General features: G+C 41.2%; 1 protein-coding gene across 2 annotated transcripts in view; it reads right to left on the bottom strand.

Annotated features, from left to right (window-relative positions):
• Positions 1-21,295, bottom strand: part of COL19A1 (collagen type XIX alpha 1 chain) — a 1,614,879-nt gene that overhangs the window by 462,187 nt on the left and 1,131,397 nt on the right. For both annotated transcript variants that reach the window (XM_077289962.1, XM_077289964.1), the window contains exon 20: positions 10,682-10,723. In XM_077289962.1, the coding sequence (XP_077146077.1) occupies positions 10,682-10,723 (42 nt within the window). The remainder of the gene's footprint in view (positions 1-10,681; positions 10,724-21,295) is intronic.

The raw sequence follows: 21,295 nt of genomic DNA on the forward strand, positions 1-21,295 counted from the left end.
ATCAGAACCCCCATTTGACAGCAAAAGACCTTCAGAAAGATTTAGCAGACTCTGTAGTTGTGGCACATTGTTCTTATATTCAGAGACACCTGCACAAATATAGCCTTCATGGAAGAGTCATCAGAAGAAAACCCTCTTCTGCGTGCCACAATAAAATTCAGTGTTTGATGTTTGCAAAAGAACATCTAAAAAAGCCTGATGAATTTTGGAACTAAGTCCGGTGAACCGATGAGGTTAAACTAATACTCTTTGGCAATATTGATCAAAGGTGTGTGTGGAGAAAAAAGGACACAGAATTTCAGGAAATTAACATTTCCCCAACTATTAAGCATGGAGGTGTATGAATTAAACTTTTAGGTTATGTTGCAGCCAATGGCACACAGAACATTTCATTGGATAGAGGAAAGAATGGATTCACCGAAATTTGAACAAATTATTTATACAAACGTAACACCATCTGTAAAAAAGCTGAAGCTGAAAAGAGGATGGTTTCCACAAATAGATAATGATCCTGAACACATGTCAAAATCATCTGCTTAAACAGTCGTGAGTATAACATAGCTCCACCCATGGCTGTTAAGCTGTTAAAATCCACTGTCTGAGACAGCAGCATTTAAATGCACAGTGGTGCATCTGCAATGTGATCTTGGGGTGCAAATGGGTTGCTATGACAGACAGAGGTCTGATGAAGACCCCTGTGATCGTCATAAGGATAACCATGTGAAAGCCAGCCTGCAACTGGCAAACATAGGAAATAAACCAGTCGGGAAGGTGATATATGTTATATGGACATCGAGGGCCTTTGGTGCACTCAACCTGTGAAATTACAGGGAAACATGGACTCAGACTCTATGATGTTGGAGGTGTTGCAATCCAGGTACCCTGCTAGTGGTAGACAAGACTTCCTAGTGTTAGTGAAAATAGCAAGAGAGACACTCTACCTATGCCTTGAAGTTGTGTCCGGTACCTGTGTTAAAGATGACAACCCGTTGGGACTTAACCTATATTCCTGTTTGGAAAGACTGCCTATTGTCTAGTAAAGCTTGATTGTTTTTACAAAACCTATGTCCCCTTGATTGATTGCTGTCAAGGAGGCCTGCAGGCCAAAAGTAAGTGTGATGCACCCTACACAAAGCACACCGGGACAGGGAAACATATTTTCTAAAGAGTGCCAGAGTGACACTTCGCCTGGGCACTTTACATAGGGATAAAGGTCAAAGTGCATAGCCCATTCCACATAGAGACAGAAAAAGGCATTAGTGTTGATGAACATTGTGGCATAGCGACTGGTCATGTGATTGATGGACGGTATGTATCGCAGAGGTGGGTGGCCCTGTGATGGAAGCCTGGGTATGTTTTGCTCAAGCAGATCTACTGCTGAGAGATTTGTTTACATTGGGAAGGCTTCCAGGTGATTGGAGAGATGGGTGGGTTCAGTCACCTACAAACCCTCCCAAAGAGGCGTGTCTGAACACGTAAGATGGTTTTGTGTGTAAGGACCTGTGGTGATGTCACGCTCACCTGACTAGTCATGTGACAGGTACCAGGTGGTTACACCTATGTAAAGAGGTGTGTGTAGCACATGGAGTGAGTGTGTGGGTGTGTGTCAGGGTGGACACACTTCCATGTGTCCCGGCTGGACACTGCAGAGTGGCCTGTGTGTTGGACGGTTCCATGTGGGGACAGACGTCCTGAACAACACACAGAGACCATCTTTAGGCTGGAGAGCCTACGTGCTGGATATAGCATGGTCTGTGAGCCCACAGACGTGAGAGAGTGGAGCTCTACTATGGACATTGGGGAATCATCTGTCTGACGTAAGACTGTTTACCTGTTGTTCCTGTTGCAATGTGGTTTATGGAGCAATAAACCCTGTGAACTTTTAAGGAAACTTGTCTCCTGAGTGTCATCCGCCGCACCTAAGCGAGTGTCCCTTAGACCCGTAGCCGGTGAAACGCTACAATTGGTGTTTCGAATGCGGGTAACGATCCAAGGAACACAGGTTGCAGCGCTGGCTGGTCTGAGCCAGAAGAATGGACGGTCTTGACAACCGTGAGTAAATACTGACCGGGGTCAGTGAGAACTGCTGTTTATGGGATACCTTTGAGGAAAAGAGGGATCCGAGAACCTGTGTGGCAAAGACAGGTGACGGATGGAGATCCGTGGTGTACTGACTGGGGTCAGATTGGAAGGAAAAGAGAGACATTGCGTCTGGGCACCTCTGACGCCGAGGGGTGTCCAGTAACCCGTAAAAGTTGCCAACGGGTAACGGTCTGAAAACCGCGTCTTATACTGACCGGGGTCAGTGAGAAATTGTGTTTGGGCTGTAAAGCCGGGTGTGTAACGGTCTGAAAACCATTTATTATACTGACCGGGGTCAGTGAGAAATTGTGTTTGGGCTGTAAAGCCAGGTGTGTAACAGACCGGAGTCTGTGTTGTTCTTACCGGGGTCAGTGAGAGACTGTGTTTTTCTATAAAGCACGTGTGCAGGTGCTTGCTGTGGAACGGCGAGTCCATGTATTTCTTTTTTTGTTCGTCTTTGATCAACTTGCTGTGGCTCGGCGGGGCCATGAAGACTGAAGGCGTCTGGCGGTAACTCGGCGGGGTTACAAAGTTTGCTGTGGATCGGCGGGTCCATGAAGGTGACAAGCGGCTTACTGTGGATCGGCAGGTCCATGAAGTCTGCGGTTGAGCCGTGCAGCGTGGTAGCAGCAAAGAGAAAAAGAAAAAAAAAAAAAGGCATTGCTGGACTAGGTCGTGCAGACTCTTAAAGGGTCAGTGCCGACCTAAAGAGATATATACTGTGGAGCTGTTGGGGCTTGTGAGTGCCGTGGGGGAGTCCACGAGGGGTGTCCCTAAAAGGGGTGGTGTCCATAAAAGTGGGCGGTAACCCAAAAGGTAGTAGTTGCCCAAAAAGGGGTGGAGTTCCGCCGAATGGTGGTTTCCAAAAAAAAGGGGCGGAGTCCCAAAAGGGGGGCGGTAACCCAAAAGGTATTTGTTGCCCAAAAAGGGGTGGAGTTCCGCCGAATGGTGGTTTCCAAAAAAAGGGGCGGAGCATCCCAAAAGCGTGATTCAGTCGGACTGTTGTCCCGGGCAAATGAATTATTGTGTGTGAAGGTTAATGCAGAGAATGCACCCCCTATAGTTGACAGTCCTAAGTCAGGCGTGACCAAGGAAAATGGTGGAGGGTCTCAACTTACGGACATGACGTCACCTGATGTGTGCCACAATATGACTGTTAGTGATGTGGTAGATAAAACATGTGGAGCTGACACCCGGAAAGAGTGTGACTTGGGGGTTCACCATACTGTGGGGTATGACACAGACTGTGCTGGTGACTGTGACTCTGAGGAAGTAAGGGAGAACAGTAAAGAAGAGCCCCACCAGAAGGAAAAGTCCTCCCATCGCCGGAGACGTAAAGGATGCAAAGAAGTGGTACCAGTTGCACCTTGTGAAGAGCTGGAGGGGGCCACCAAAGGAGTGGGGCCTGAAGTAGGTACCACCTCGCGTGATGAAAGCTCAGCCAATCCAGAGGATAGAGGGAGCGATCTAAGCATGGTCCAAGAGGCTGTGGATACCCGTTTGAAGCAAGAGGAGCTTCGGAGACAGGCCGTTGAGTCTCGTGTGAGTGCCTTAGAGAAAGAGGTGGTGGAGCTCAGAGGTCACCTGAAAGAAAGCCAGTCAATGTATAAAGCAGCCTCGGAGAAGGTGGAGTGGCAGGTGTCTATCCTGGCCAAACGTCTGGAAGCTGGTGATGTTCAGAGGAAGTTGGCTCTGAAAGCTGAACAAGATGGGTGTCTAATGACAGCTGAAGAGAAGGAGAGTTCCTTGTTCAAATGTATGATAGATGTACCTGAAGACCTCAGAGAGGCCTGTGCCAGGGAGTCTATGCATGAAGAGTTCAAGAAGGCTGTGGGGGCATGTAAGGTGAATTGGTCCCCAGAAACTAATCAGTTAGTGATGCTGTCCACAACTGATGTCACAGCTAAGAGGGTAGCTACCCTGAGTGACTTACGTGGGAGACCCGGTAGCGGACGTGTTGACAAAGAGTCAGTCCAGACAGGTTGTATGGGTGCAAGGGGATTGCGATGCCAGATTGACCATGTTGCCCAAATCCGACTGACACGAGATGACAAGGGGTCGTCTTTATCAAAGGGTGTGACGGAAATGCTTGACGAATGCCGACGAAAGGGTTCAGTAACAGGCCCTGACTTTGACAGACGGTTTGACTGTCAGGGACGACAGAGAAGGATCTCTGGTCGGGTAATAGAAAGTGCCAAGCCCCACGGCTTTAGGCAGAGGGGGGGAATATGTGGCATAGCGATTGGTCATGTGATTGATGGACGGTATGTTTCACAGAGGTGGGTGGCCCTGTGATGGAAGCCTGGGTATGTTTTGCTCAAGCAGATCTACTGCTGAGGGAATTGTTTACATTGGGAAGGCTTCCAGGTGATTGGAGAGATGGGTGGGTTCAGTCACCTACAAACCCTCCCAAAGAGGCGTGTCTGAACACGTAAGATGGTTTTGTGTGTAAGGACCTGTGGTGATGTCACGCTCACCTGACTAGCCATGTGACAGGTACCTGGGTGTGGTTACACCTATGTAAAGAGGTGTGTGTAGCACATGGAGTGAGTGTGTGGGTGTGTGTCAGGGTGGACACACTTCCATGTGTCCCGGCTGGACACTGCAGAGTGGCCTGTGTGTTGGACGGTTCCACGTGGGGACAGACGTCCTGAACAACACACAGAGGCCATCTTTAGGATGGAGAGCCTAGGTGCTGGACATAGCACGGTCTGTGAGCCCACAGACGTGAGAGAGCGGAGCTCTACTATGGACATTGGGGAATCACCTGTCTGACGTAAGACTGTTTACCTGTTGTTCCTGTTGCAATGTGGTTTATGGAGCAATAAACCCTGTGAACTTTTAAGGAAATGTGTCTCCTGAGTGTCATCCGCCGCACCTAAGCGAGTGTCCCCTAGACCCGTAGCGGGTGAAATGCTACAACATTTATTTGCATCTATTGGAAGACAGAGATATGGTAGGGGCAGCAGCAGTGTCAGTGTAATTGCTTAAAGCCTTAAAATTATGTAACGATCTCATCCTTACAGTACAAAAGTCTGGAATCCCTCTTTCACTCTAGCTCTCTTCTTCCCATAAGGCTATACTAACAATAAAATATATTGGATACAGTATTGAGATGGAAAATTGTTATATACACTTTTCCAAGGTAACTGGACTACTTTAGATTTGCTACAAATGAAAAGTTTTGGGAAAAATTTCCAGAACCTGGTTATTTCGAATTTCAAAATGTTCGATCATCTCTACTAATCATGCATTTTGAGAAATACTTCTTTAAAGCCTCAGCAAAATGTGGGGTTCTCTATTTTTCTTTGTCTAATTATATTGTTTTTAATAGAGAAATTTGGAAGAGCACAGTTTATTTTTATACTATACTATTTTATGATAGCAGCTTACAAATAGTAACTAAAGGAGCTTGAATTAAAATTGGTGCCACAATTTCCGACAAGATTTTTCTAGAATTTTCAATTCATCAAAAAATTGTTATGAATTGATAATTAGCAATTGACATTGTTGTCTTTTGCTCACTATGATTTTGATGGCCTGTAGTCAATAGCAAAAAAAATCATCTTATTTCAAGATTTAACCAAAATAGCTCTGTTTTTGCCTAAGGTTTTTTGTATCCACATTATCTGACAGCACATATTTTAGATTTAAATCTTAACTGACTCACAATAAACACTGGCCACATTAATAACAATGCCATAAGGACGTGTCATTCATTAAATATGCTTTTCAAAACTAATGAAAATAATTTGGCAGGTTGTACTATAAATCAAAATCTAACAAAACCTCAATATGCACTTTGAGTAGGGAAAATAAAAAGTTTTACACCTTTGATAGAAAATCACAGAAATTCAGATCTGCTAAGCCTCATGTAATTTAGTAATTATTATGCAATGATATCACTACAGGGACCAATTTACATTTTGCCTCTAAATAAGCTTGACCACGGAATTGGATAGAAGACCTGATAACACCATTTTAAACAGAAGAGATCTCAATAATGGGTTTTGTCTGAGATTTGATGCCAGATGGAAATTGCATGAAATACAGATAAGCTTAACATATCGTTACTGCCAACTTGGAGGTCCCACTGTGATTCTAAGCACTAGGCTGGCATTCTGCTCTTACAGCCAATATGGCCAAATTTTTATTTAACTATCTTTAGTCCTCAGTTACAACATCCTGAATTCTCAAACTTTCCTTTAATCAGAGATTTACTCCAAGTTTTAACTGAAAAAAACAAACTTTTCTTCTTCATTTTTTAACTAAAAAGGTTGTTGACTTAGAAAAGAAAATCTACATCTGCTATGACAAAGATTTAAGCCAGAATGTGTGTCATTTTCTGGCTTTAGTATTATTAAATCTGTACAAAATTGCAGGCCAAAAAGTTGTATAACATTAACTGATTACTACATGTAGGCCTACATGTTACTGACAGAGACATTTATAAATTACGGCATTTTGTATATGCCCTAAACCAAAGAGCTATAGGGCAATGTGTGTTATTAATATGGGAAGCTGTATGTGGGAATTTCACAACTCTACATGAAGCATCAATGGCCGAATTTGACAATAGCTAGTCTACTTAGCATGTTCCAGAGTCACCCTGACCTTCCCGACTTACAATAAGCCATCATTAGTTTCATTTACAGAGCAGCAGCTAACACTTGGAGAGAGTTGGCAAAGAATAGTAAATAAGCTGGGTCAGTAAAAGAGGGATGAAACAATGGAAAAAAATCAGTAGGCAGGGACATAATTCAGGGTCAGCAAAAAGTATCCAATCAAGGGTCCGATAAAACAGATCAAGATGGGTCAGGTAAAACACAACAAAGACAGAAGCATATAACACACTAGAGTAGAGTAGAATGTATAACTGTCATAGGGTAAGTAAACAGGGAAGGTGTAAATAGAAAGACAAAAACACTGACAGGGGCAGCAGTATCGTGAATATGTGGTTCCTCTTTACTGCTGAATGAGATCCAAAGTAACATCCCAGGAGACACGAGGAAACAGTAAGATGACTGTCATACTATCCTGATGAAAAATTCAAATAACTTTGAAATGCGTTGATAATAGAATTGTATGAAATTTCTTTTTGTCTCATGCAATTTTACTTCGGATCTCATTCAGCAGCACAAATGAAATATGCTGCCCCTCACTGAAAAATTGCTGTTTTAATTTACATGCAAATAAGGCTTAAGTGCTCTAGGCATGATCAAAGAATATTCCAAGCTTCTACTTCCCTTGCTCATTTCCTGCTCAGTAGTGAAATGTCAGTCAAACAAAGAAGGGGAGTCTGGGTGGGGAAAGAATAAGGGAAACAGAGGCGTGGAAAGTACTTTAATCATGTGCAGAACACTTATTTACATATGAATTAAAAATTCAATTTTTCAGTCAAGATTGCAAACCTAAAGGTATAGAGGACATTACCTTTCAGATTCAGCAACAAAACCATATACAGTTGAAACCAGAAGTTTACACACACTATATAAAAGACACAGATGCATCTTTTTTCTCAATATCTGGCATGAAATCAGAATAAACCTCTCCCATTTTAGGTCAAATAAGATTACCAAAATTATTAATATTTGCTAAATGCTAGAATAATGAGAGAGAGCGAGTGAGAATGTTTTAACCCAGTTTTATTACTTACTGCAAAGTTTACATACATTGTATTAGTATTTGGTACCATTGCCCTTACACTGAATGACTTTGGTCAAACATTTGGGAAATAATTCCACAAGTTTCTCACAATAGTTGGTTGGAATTTGGCCCATTCCTCCAGAAAATAGTGGTGTAACTGATCCAGGTTTGTAGGTTTGCTTAGCTCGCATCTGCCTTTTCAGTTTTGCCCATAAATTTTCAAAAGGATTGAGATCAGGGCTTTGTGATGCCCACTCCAAAACATTGACTTTGTTATCCTTAAGCCATTTTGGCAGAATGCTTCTGATCATTATCCATTTGGAAGACCCATTTCTGCCCAAGCTTTGACTTCCTGGCTGATGTCTTGAGATGTTGCTTCAGTATTGCCACATAATCTTCTTTTCTCATGATGCCATCTATTTTGTGAAGTACAACAATCCTTTCTGTAGCAAAACAACCCCACAAGATGATGCTGCCACCCCCGTGTTTCACAGTTGGGATTATGTTCTTAGGCTTTCAAACTTTACACTTTTTTCTCCAAATGTAACGTTGATCATTATGCCCAAAAAGTTCAATTTTAGTTTCATCAGTTCACAGGACATGTCTCCAAAAATTAAGGTCTGTGTTCCTGTATGCATTTGCAAACATTAATCTGACTTTTTTATGTTTGTCTTGTAATAATGGCTGCTTCCTGGCAGATTGGCCATTCAGCTCATGTTGATACAGTACAGTACATTTTCACTGTGTATATTGACACAATCTTAAAAGCTTCTGCGATCATCTTTACAAGGTCTTTTGCCTTTTCCTTGGGTTGATAAACACATGTCAGATCAAAGCACATTCATCTCTGGGACACAGAACCCTTCTCATATTATGCGGCATGATGGCTGGATATTCCAATCTTGTTTGTACTTGCACGTAATTGTTTGTACAGATGAACGAGGCACCTTCAGGTTTCTTGAAATTGTACCCAAGGATGAGCCAGGCTTCTTTTCCTGATATCTTAGCTGATTTCTTTAGACTTTCCCATGAAGCTACACAAAAAGCAGTGTGTTTAAGGTGTGCATTAAAATACATCCACAGGTGTGTCTTTAATGAACTCAATTGTTGTAAAAAACCCTAGTTTTTGGCATACTACTCTTAGTGTATGTAAACTTTTGACTCTTTTGCAGTAAGTAATAAAAATGCCTTAAAACATTTTCTCTCTCATTATTCTGGCATTTAGCAAATATTAATAATTATGGTAATCCTAATTGACTTAAAAAAGGAAAGGTTTATTCTGATTTCATGTCAGATATTGAGAAAGCATGCATATGTGTCTTTTTATATAGTGTATGTAAACTTCTCGCTTCAACTCTATACATTTTGATGGGGTAGGTGTATTGTTTAGAAGATTTTTGCTATGTAATCCGAGTGCAGTGTGATGTAGGAGCAGAAACCCTGATTCCAGTGACATGTCACTTACTAGGCTGTGTATTGCTCTCAATAAAATCAGTGTTTTATCAGCAGGATATTATCACTTCAGGATTAGATGTTTTTTGGACATTGGAGACTATTTAACAGGGAGAATTGCAAGATTCTACATTTGGGCAAGAAAAGCAAAAATTACATCTAGAGAATGGGAGAAATAGAACTAAGCAACAGCACATGTAAAAAAAAGACTTGGATATACTAATAGATCACAGACTGCACATGACTCAACAGTGTGAAAAAGCAGCAAAAAAGGCAAAGTCTAAATCATGTGAAGAAATTATCCCCCTCTACTCTTCCTTAGTCAGGCCTCATCTGGATTACTGTGTCCAGTTCTGGGCACCAAAATTTAAAAAAGATATTGAAAAACTGGAGAAAGTTCAGAGAAGAGCTACAAGGATAGTGAGCGGACTGCAAAGTATGTCTTACAAGGAATGGTTAAAGGATCTGGGAATATTTAGCCTGCAAAAAAAGAAGACTTAGGTAGCTTTTTGAAAATCTCTGAATTGATGTCATAGTGTAGAGGGATCATCCTTATTCTCATTTGCACATGAAAACATGACAGGCAATGGGATGAAACTGAAAGGGAGAAGATATAGATTAGATATTAGAAAAAACATTGAAGGTGATCAATGAGTGGAACAGGCTGCCACGAGATGTGGTGAGTGCTCTTTTAATGGAAGTCTTCAAACAGAGGCTGGACAGACATCTGTCTGAGATGACTTAGTGAATCCTTCATTGAGAAGAGGGTGGGACATGATGACCCCGGAGGTCCCTTCCAACTCTAACATTCTATGATTCTATGATTCTATGACTTCTGTCCCCAGTTTGAACGAAAGAGAAATAAATCATGTGCGCTGAAGTTCCATATAATGCTTATGGGACTGTCAGAAATAGTCAAGTAGACATATGATTAAACTGTATCTGTCAGTTTAATAGAAAATGATTGAAGTGCAAGGGCACATGCACTACTGACGCTCAATGTAATCCTGGACAACCCCTTTAAAGTATATTATGCAGTAGAGAATTTGTTTTCAAACAAATGTAAATTCAAAATTACATCATAATATTTTGTACTGAGCATGTCCTTTTCTATGAGTAATTAATAATGATACTGTTTAACTATATAGCTTTATAATGAAAGCTCCAGTTAACACTATGTGAGCAGCAGTGGACTGAATAGGAAGGCATGTCTGGGATAGGGTTTTTATTGGAAATCCTGACAATAGTATATTTACTTATGTAGACTTCTTAAGAGACAACACGGATTTTCAATGGTTTTATGATCATGAACCATGCAGAACAGCATCCACACTAGGCTATTTTGTTTCAAAATAATGATTTTACAGAAAGCCATTTGACTGTATTTATTAGCTTTGTTCCTGCCTGCTCTGCTGGCTAGGCACTAAACCTTATGGATTTTATGGCACCTTCTTCACATGCTGTACAATTTGAAACCTAATTTGCGCTGTTATATAATTACCGATCCTGGCAGGCCCGGCAATCCTCTTGGACCGAGATCCCCCTACAAATCAAAACAATAAGAAAACAACTGGAATAATCCTTGTAAAAAAACATTTACCAAGTCACTGCGAGCTTAGAATAAAAAGCATCAAACTAATGTATTTGGAGCAGAGATGATAAGAGCTGTAATTTCTATAATGAGGATGGGTTGACTGTACAAAACAAGAATAAACGACACATTAAACACTAATCAAGTTCCTGCATTGGACAAATTAGAATTCATCATAAATATGCATTTGTTATGAAACAGCAGTAAATGTAATAAGGACGAGGCTGATAAGATCATTATTCTTCCCGGCAGAATTCTCCATTGTATTTACTTATCTTGTATTGCTTTAAATCCACACGTTACTCACGGACACATAGCACCAGTGATAAATTATACATAAGGCTGGTGATTCAAGTTAAAACACAGTGTGAAGGGTTTTGTGTGAACAGCACGTGACGAATCAAAGCAGCAAAAGTAATTTGTGGTCTTCGACAACCACTTTATTTTTTCATGTAAAGTACATTATTCTGCTGACACATCCGTACACCTCGGTTTTGAGCAGTACAAATGACAACATGTTTGGGAAACAATTTATCAAAAGTAGCTTACTGTAGTTATTTTAAAATGCAAATGAGACTCCTGAATCAAATGCTATGGGATGGAAACCAGACGAATCTCATCGTAAAAATACAAAATTATTTGTCAAGTTTCATCTGCTTTGTTACGGAAAATCATGTTTTTGCAAAAAAATAAATAAATAAATTTGAAGTACAAGGTTTAAACGCACTCGACCTATTTCCCATGATATTTATGTTATTCTCATGATATAACAGTAAAGCAGAACTATTTATCCTCAGGGCAAACACATTTTGATCATGGTAGGCAATTCATTACTTATGTTGCATGCAAATAAAAAAATCCTTGCCTTTAATACATAACATGATACACGTAAATAAATCACTCCGATACACATTGCTGGTTTAGTCCAAAGTTGATACATCTTGTAAGCATGATGTGGCTTTTGACTACCCAGACCATGTCAGGTGATCAGGAATTAGAAAATTAAAGTGGATTCCTAGTTCTGTCCCAAATCCTTTTTGTCTGTTTTGTCTTCTCCAGTATAATTCTCCTGCAAAGATTGGCATAGGGAGAGTTACTTTGAAGTGGATAATGAATGCATAAGGGTACATTCCCACTTTCAGGATTTGCTCCGGTTCTGACACTGCGTACTTATGCAAAAACGCAGCGGTCCACAAAAATGTGCACCTGTGGATTACCAGTGGAAGCTGACATGTGGAATGTCTTTCAGATCTGCAAGCGAAATTTCCACAATAGAGTGTATTGAATACATTAAATCCACATGGTTCAGTGAACACATGCATATTTATCTGCTTGAATAGAATGCAGGATTTTAGAAGCATCGAAAATACACTGCATCCAAAACGCTGCTACTTCCTGATCGTGGGCACAAAGCCTAAAAGTCCTTGTAAGAGGAGTAGAAAGGAGTGAAAGAACATGGAGGACAAAAGTGTGTTGTGCTATAAGTGCACTCGGCACCATTGCTGGATTATTTGTTTCGGTACTACTATGTATGACGCACACATTTGGGAGCAGATGTAGCACTACAATAAATACAGTCATTTCCAAAAGTGTTGGCACTCTTAAAATTGTTCCAGAAAATGAAGTATTTCTAGTATTTCTCCCAGAAAATTATTGCAGTTCACGTTTTGTCATACACGTTTATTTTCTTGGTGTAAAAAAACAGAGACTACAAAGCAAATTAGGCATAATTTCACACAAAACCCCAAAAATGGGTTGGACAAAATTGTTGGTACCCTCAACTTAATATTTGGTTACACATCCTTTGGAATAAATAACTGTAATCAATTGCTTCCTATAACAATCAACAAGCTTCTTGTAACTCTCAACTGAAGTTTAGACCACTCTTTTTTTGCAAACTGCTCCAGTTCTCTAATATTTGAAGAATGTGAAACAGTAATGTTAAGATCTCTCCACATGCGTTCAGTGAGATCTAGATCTGACCTCATTGATGGCCATTTCAGAATTCTTTAGCACTTTGTTTCCATCCATTTCTGGGTGCTTCTTTAAGTATTTTTTGGGTCATTGCTGCTGAAAGACCCATGTCCTAGGATGCAAATCCCGCTTTCTGACACTGGGCATCACACTGCGAACCAAAATCCTTTGGTAATCTTCAGAGTCAAGACACTCAGGATCAAAGGCAGCAAAACAACCCCAAAACATATTTGAGCCACCATCATATTTGACTGTAGGTACTGTGTTCTTTTCTTTGTAGGCAACATTTCATTTTTGGTAAACAGTAGAATTATGTGCTTAACTAAAAAAAACTCTATCTTGGTCTCATTTCTCCACAAGATGATTTCCCAGAAGGATTTTGGCTTAATTGCATACATACAGTTGTGGCCAAAAGTATTGACACCCCTGCAATTCTGTCAGATAATACGCAGTTTCTTCCTGAAAATGATTGCAAACACAAATTCTTTGGTATTATTACCTTCATTTAATTTGTCTTAAATGAAAAAAAACACAAAAGAGAATGAAGCAAAAAGCAAAACATTGATCATTTCACACAAAACTCCAAAAATGGGCCAGACAAAAGTATTGGCACCCTCAGCCTAATACTTGGTTGCACAACCTTTAGCCAAAATAACTGTGACCAACCACTTCCGGTAACCATCAATGAGTTTCTTACAATGCTCTGCTGGAATTTTAGACCATTCTTCTTTGGCAAACTGCTCCAGGTCCCTGATATTTGAAGGGTGCCTTCTCCAAACTGCTATTTTTAGATCTCTCCACAGGTGTTCTATGGGATTCAGGTCTGGACTCATTGCTGGCCACCTTAGAAGTCTCCAGTGCTTTCTCTCAAACCATTTTATAGTGCTTTTTGAAGTGTGTTTTGGGTCATTGTCCTGCTGGAAGACCCATGACCTCTGAGGGAGACCCAGCTTTCTCACACTGGGCCCTACATTATGCTGCAAAATTTGTTGGTAGTCTTCAGACTTCATAATGCCATGCACACGGTCAAGCAGTCCAGTGCCAGAAGCAGCAAAGCAACCCCAAAACATCAGGGAACCTCCGCCATGTTTGACTGTAGGGACCGTGTTCTTTTCTTTGAATGCCTCTTTTTTCCTCCTGTAAACTCTATGTTGATGCCTTTGCCTAAAAAGCTCTACTTTTGTCTCATCTAACCAGAGAACATTCTTCCAAAACGTTTTAGGCTTTTTCAGGTAAGTTTTGGCAAACTCCAGCCTGGCTTTTTTATGTCTCGGGGTAAGAAGTGGGGTCTTCCTGGGTCTCCTACCATACAGTCCCTTTTCATTCAGACGCCGACAGATAGTACGGGTTGACACTGTTGTACCATCGGACTGTAGGGCAGCTTGAACGTGTTTGGATGTTAGTCGAGGTTCTTTATCCAACATCCGCACAATCTTGCGTTGAAATCTCTTGTCAATTTTTCTTTTCCGTCCACATCTAGGGAGGTTAGCCACAGTGCCATGGGCTTTAAACTTCTTGATGACACTGCGCACAGTAGACACAGGAACATTCAGGTCTTTGGAGATGGACTTGTAGCCTTGAGATTGCTCATGCTTCCTCACAACTTGGTTTCTCAAGTCCTCAGGCACTTCTTTGGTCTTCTTTCTTTTCTCCATGCTCAATGTGGTACACACAAGGACACAGGACAGAGGTTGAGTCAACTTTAATCCATGTCAACTGGCTGCAAGTGTGATTTAGTTATTGCCAACATCTATTAGGTGCCACAGGTAAGTTACAGGTGCTGTTAATTACACAAATTAGAGAAGCATCACATGATTTTTCGAACAGTGTCAATACTTTTGTCCACCCCTTTTTTATGTTTGGTGTGGAATTATATCCAATTTGGCTTTAGGACAATTCTTTTTGTGTTTTTCATTTAAGACAAATTAAGTGAAGATAATAATACCAAAGAATTTGTGTTTGCAATCATTTTCAGGAAGAAAAAGAGTATTATCTGACAGAATTGCAGGGGTGTCAATACTTTTGGCCACAACTGTATTGGCAAGCTTCAGTCAAGCTTATTTATGTCAGAAGTGGGGTCCCCCTGGGTCTCCTGTTATAGCATGTCATTTAACTCAAATGTCAACGGATAGTTCTCGTTGACATTGATGCATCTCGAGGCTGCAGGAAAGCTTGAATTTCTATGTAACTTGATTGGGGCTGTCTATCCACCATACAGACTATCCTGAGTTGCAATCTTTCATCAATTTTTTTTTCCTGCCAAGGGAGATTATCTACAGGGCTATGGGTTGTTCCCTTCTTGATTATGTTGTACATATGTACAAAAGAAAAGGAACATCAAGATCTCAGGAGATGAACTTGTAACCTTGAGATTGTTGATAATTTTCAATGTAAATACTTTTATGCCCAAAAATGACAAAAGTATACTCAGAGTGATATCTTTATTGGCTAACCAGAACAAATATATTTGCAAGCTTTGAGAGCACAGGCACTCCTTCTTCAGGCTGGTTTACAAAACCTGCCTGAACTTTGAAAGCTTGCAAATATATATTTTTTCTGGTTAGCTAATAAAAGTATCACTCCGAGAACACTTTTGTATTTACATTGATTTTCTTGACTAACTTAATACCACAATATTATTTTGTATTATACATCTTGATATTTTTCACCAATTTTGGTTCTCAAGTCCTCTGACAGTTCCCTTCTCTTTTTGTTCTCCATGCTCAGTGTGGCACACACAGACATACAATACAAAGATTGAGTCAACTTCTCCCAACTTTTAGTGGTTTTAGGTGTGATTTTCATATTGCATACACCTGCTAGCTACCATGGATGAGTTTGAAAGAGCATCACATGTTTGAAATAAAGTTGTTTACTCACAATTTTGGAAGGGTGCCAACGATTTTGTCTGTCTCACTTTGTGTGAAATTATGTCCATTGCCGTATTTAAAGTTGATGCTGCCCTAGGCACTTTTAATGCTGCCTCCCACATTGGTGAGTATGACTAATGCAGACACTGTCAGCTGTGACTTAGGCTACTTTCACATCAGCGATGTTTGCCATTTGCGGCAGATCCAGCAGTTTTTCTGCATCCGCCGTATAACGGATCACTTAAGGCAACACTGCGTTCAGCCTCATTCATTCCCTATGAGACTTCTGGACATGTGCAGCACTTGCGGTTTTGCCGCAAGCCTTGTAGCCCTTTTTTTCCTAAAAATTAGCAGTGATTCAAATTAGTGCACTACACTGACAACACATTTGAGAATTTGCATTTTGGACCGTTTAAGAAATCTTATTACAAACCACACATTTTCCATGAGAGATCTGCATGTTTTGCTCCCTTGACAAGTGACCCATACAAAAACGGGTGTCCAGGAGAGAACCAGTGTAAGGATACCAGTCCAGAGAAAAAAATACTATTGAATATTGCCTGGCATACTGTACCAGTCCTCCCTAACAACTGGAAACTGCCTGGCGTACTGTACCAGTCCACTATAACGACTTTATACTGCCTGGCATACTGTACCAGTCCACTATAACCATTGGATCCTGCCTGGCATACTGTACCAGTCCATAAGAACCATTGGATACTGCCTGTCATACAGTACCAGTCCACTATAACCTTTGTATACTGCCTGGCATACAGTACCAGTCCATAAGAACCAATTAACACTAGCAGTCCAGTGTAACCAAGGTACAAGTCAGTATATCTCTGTATTGAACCAGTACATTGCAAACACTACCTAGTACACAGTGCCTGCCACTGCCAGTGTACCCTACCATCTGGGACAGATGGGATGTGGCACATCTGCCAGTGCTCATATGCCACAACTGGACTCTTAGCCCGCCCCATGCCCACGATGCCCCCAGCCTGGCTGCCAGTTTCCACCACAGGACCAGGTATAGCTGCCAGTTCCTGCTGCCCACACCCTGCCTTGATCCGTGCAGCAGTCACATAGCAGATGCTAATTTCCTCCAGTCCTGGCCACCCTGCAATGCTGGCATTCCATGTCCCCAGTACCCACATCTCCTCCCACACTGGGCTCCGGCAGCTGTAGGAAGGATATGTGTGCTCTATCATCACCCCCAGGAAATCGCCAGAGGCAGGGGCAGACAAAGACAGCTTGGGGCCCCTGTGCAGGAAATGTGTCTTTTAAGGCGATTATAATTACCCATTTCACAACCTCCATCATTTTCTCCTCCCCACCACCCCATCATTACCCATTCAACGACCTCCATCATTTCTTCCCCCCCACCACCGCATCATTACCCATTCCACGACGTCCATCATTTTCTCCTCCCCACCACCCCATCATTACCCATTACACTGCCTCCATCATTGCCTCCTCCCCACCACCCCCATTATTGCCCATTCACCACCTCCATCATTTCCTCTTCCCCACAACCCCTATCATTGCCCTCTCCGTCAACCCAATCATTGCCTTCTGCCCCATCACCCCATCATTGCCCTCTGTCAATCCAATCATTGCCTTCTGCACCATCACCCCCATCATTGCCCTCTCTGTCAACCAAATCATTACCTTCTGCCCCATCACCCCATCATTGCCCTCTCCTACACACACACAGACACACACAGCACCATTCACCTCTCTGCACACACACACACCTCACCTCACCTCACCTCTGGGCATGGTATCCTGAAGCTGTAGTAGGTATCAGGAAGAAGCAAGGCTCAGCCGGTCCAGGGAGGAGGCACAATTCTGGACACTGGTGATCCCAGCACTGCAAGCTGACTGGGCTGCTCAGAGCACAGCATCTTCTGGCTGCTCACAGCCCCAAGGTGCTTAGCTCTGCCTCTGTGCATCCTGCTTCTCTCATGCCATTAATGCTCCTTCTCATCTTCCTACTCTTCAGGCTGCAGTTTCTTCCCTCCTCCCCACCCCACTCCAGTCCCGTCCACTGTCTTGCCTCTTCCCTGCCAGTCTCCGGCCTCCTGCCGCTCTGCACCCACAGACGCTACATGACAGTCCCTGGTGACACAGGTGGAAAACAAAAAAAAAACTTGCTCAGGTACCGCCCCCCACATCCTGGCACCCAGGGCATGTGCCTTCAAGTGCCTAGTGGCAAATACAGCCCTGATTATGTCCATCTTGCCTTTTATTCTCTGTTTTTTTGTGCTGTTTCAATACACACAAAAGTAATAAACATGTGTAAAACAAAACGTGTAAATGCAATAATTTGCTGGAAGAAATACTTCATTTTCTGGAACAATTTCAAGAGTGTCAACACTTTCAGCCATGACTGTATATATAAATACTTATCTCTGTGCAACCTTCTGTGCACATGTGAAAAACACTTCGGTATACTAATAGATCATAAACTGAACATGAGTCAACAGTGTGATGCAGCAGCAAAAAAGGCAAATACAATTCTGGGATGTATTAACAGAAGCATACAGCTAGTTCACGTGAAGTCATTATTGCCCTCTACTCCTCTTTTGCCAGACCGCATCTGGAATACTGTGTCCAGTTTTGGGCACCACATTTAAAAAAAGACATCAACAGACTGGAGCAAGTTCAGAGAAAAGCGACCAGAATGGTGACCGGTCTGCAAACCATGTCCTATGAGGAACGTTTACTGGATTTGGGAATGTTTGGCTTGCAAAAAAGAAGACTAAGAGGAGACTTAATAGCTGTCTACAAATATCTCAATTGCTGTCACATTGTAGAAGGATCATCTTTATTCTTTATTTGCACAAGGAAAGACTAGAAGCAATGGAATGAAACTGAATGGGAGGAGACACAGATTAGATATTAGAAAAACTTTTTGACAGTTAGGGCGGTCAATGATTGGAACAGGCTGCCACGAGAGGTGATGAGTTCTCCTTCTATGGAAGTCTTCAAACAGAGGCTGGACAGACATCCTACTGGGATGAATTAATGAATCTTGCTTTGAGCAGGGGGTTGGACCAGATGACCCAGGAGGTCCCTTCCAACTCTAACATTCTATGATTCTATGATTCTAAGAGAGTGGGCACTGTTTGTATCCCTGCAAGAACATTTGTGTGATTATTTATGTGCATTGCTGATGTTATTTCTAGGCCAGTACTACGATATGACCTGTATTATAAAAGGTGGGATAAACTAGAACCTACACATTTTCTGCAACATATACTTTTCCAGGTAATAAAAGAGGCTTCTAAATGGAAGCTAAACCTTCATGTTTCCAAAAAGCAGTTCATGGCAACCTCCCCTCTATAAACATGCCTAAAGGAGTTGTTCAGTACTATTTTTTTTTTTTTAGTATGAGACAAAAAAATAACAGGCAGGTTATTGCTAATTAGTAAACAACTACCTGTCTGCCCTATTCAGCGACATTCAACATTTTGAAAAAGATGCAACTGTTTGCTCAAAAAATCACAAAAATGGTGAATGACAGTAATCAGACAATTTTGTTGTGTCAAATTCACTTACACAATTTTTATGTATTTGAAAAGGACTGGAGTAAAATTTCTGGTAAAAGGAACACCATAGATCATCATAAATAAGACATGGCGTCGTGCCCCTTATCTGTCCTCATCCTGCCTCAGTTTCCCTCATTTCGGCATAGCTGGGAAATACTAACATGAAAACACCAAATGTTGGCACAACTCTAAGCTATGCCAAAATTTTGCGATTTGAAAAAGCTTTTATCACTTTTTAGCATAAAAGCTTTGACGTTTCAGGGCCATAGTGCCTACAGCATCTGCTTGCAGTGTGGAACTGCTGTCGTGTGTACAAGAGACTTTAGCATTGACAATGCAAAGGTTCTTTGGAATAAAAAAATACTGCAAAGTAAATTCATAAATACCTTTATTTAGCAAAGGATGTTTGTTTCCTCTTAGGGCATTAATCAATGCTGTAAAAATGACTGCCATACTACGCCTGGAAAGCCTGACAGAATTGTGGAAGCACCAGATTCAATAGTGGATCGGCATAAAACTACTCTACTCTGCATCTGAAATCCTATAAGGCTGACTGAGCACAGTGCATACACCCAGGTTTAATTTTAGTCAGGGAAAAATTACAGTATTATACTGAACTCCTCCTACAAACCCCGAGATGCATGCAAATTATCTCATTCTAGTAATTTTCTCCAGTAATTTGCTTTCTGAGAAGTGTTTTCTTTACACAGTTCTATGAATTTGCATTCCGAGAAGTGGTTTCTTTACATGCTGTAGTTATTGTACAGTAATGGGTTGTGGCAAATAACTCTCCCAGTCACTTATAGCTGCTAAGTTAAGCTTTTACAATAGTTTATGCTATTGACAAGATTTTTGACTATTTCTAAAAGTAACCAGCATAAATATGAGTGCAGCTCAGGACTAGTACAACAGTTATGTAAAGTATCTCCAATGGTGCTTTACCGTCATGCATTTAATATTCAGAATGATATATGTTTTATTTTTAAACATAGTCTTACAGTGTAGCAGGAATAAAATATTTTGACGAGTGCATAGGATCTTAATCCACCGTAGACAAAGAGATCCAAAAAAAAAACAAGCGAGATCCAGCACATTGAAAAAAATATTTTGGTTTTAGTTTCTCACAATTCACAATATAGCGGTAAAGAATGGCATGTCCAAAACCTTTATAGAAATCCCATTAGTGCATAATCATTGACGTGTTTCAAGGCATATGACTCTTACTCTTATACTTTTAGGAGTAGGAGATGTATGCCTCGAAATGCATCAACGGGACTTCTATAAACGTCTTGGACATCCCTTCCTTTACTGCTATGGCTTTAATTGCACGTAAAGAAAGCCATTTTATTTGATGCGCTGGATCCTCTCTCTAAAATATTCCAACATGCACGCTTGTAAAAAGTCGGTCTGTTGTGACCACTAGAAATTGATCTGAATGTTGCTTCTATTCAGGTCATCTGATTTTTGGTAAGGCCGGGATCACACATGCAACAAATACTGCCAAGTCTTGCATGTTAATACCCGGCATTGCCGCCGTCACTCAGGAGCGGAGCGTGTGGCTGCATAGCAATAAATGCAGCTGCATGCTCCGCTCCTGAGTGACGGCGGCAATGCCGGGTATTAACATGCGAGACTCGGCAGTATTTTTTGCATGTGTGATCCCGGCCTAATAAGCAAACTGAAAACTTTACTAATCCTAATTGTGATTATGAGAACTTAAGAGTGCTGAAGTTGTCAAGAAATAGTGCGACACAATCTTATTATATATCAGGAAATGCTACAAATGATTGATTCTGCTTGCATCTTAGAAACTATTTGAAATGATAGGGACACTTCAAATATGATGCTAACATTGTATAGAATGTTGATGGTTGGTAAACAAGGGAGAGATGGGCCAGTTCCTAAGAGGCAAGGTGAACATGTTGGCATTGAGATTTGCATTTACCTTATTTAATATGCATAGAGCTTCCCAAAGGGTTAATTATATGCAGGTTCTTAATGAACTAGAAGCCTGAATCATGAACAATTCATGTTATAGAACCTTACAGTGTTTTAATGACAATCTTGAGACTTTCTTGTGAAAGTGGGGACATACAAGGACTCAAAATATGATAAACTGTTAAAAA

Source organism: Ranitomeya variabilis, chromosome 2, assembly GCF_051348905.1.
Source record: "Ranitomeya variabilis isolate aRanVar5 chromosome 2, aRanVar5.hap1, whole genome shotgun sequence".
NCBI lineage: Eukaryota > Metazoa > Chordata > Amphibia > Anura > Dendrobatidae > Ranitomeya > Ranitomeya variabilis.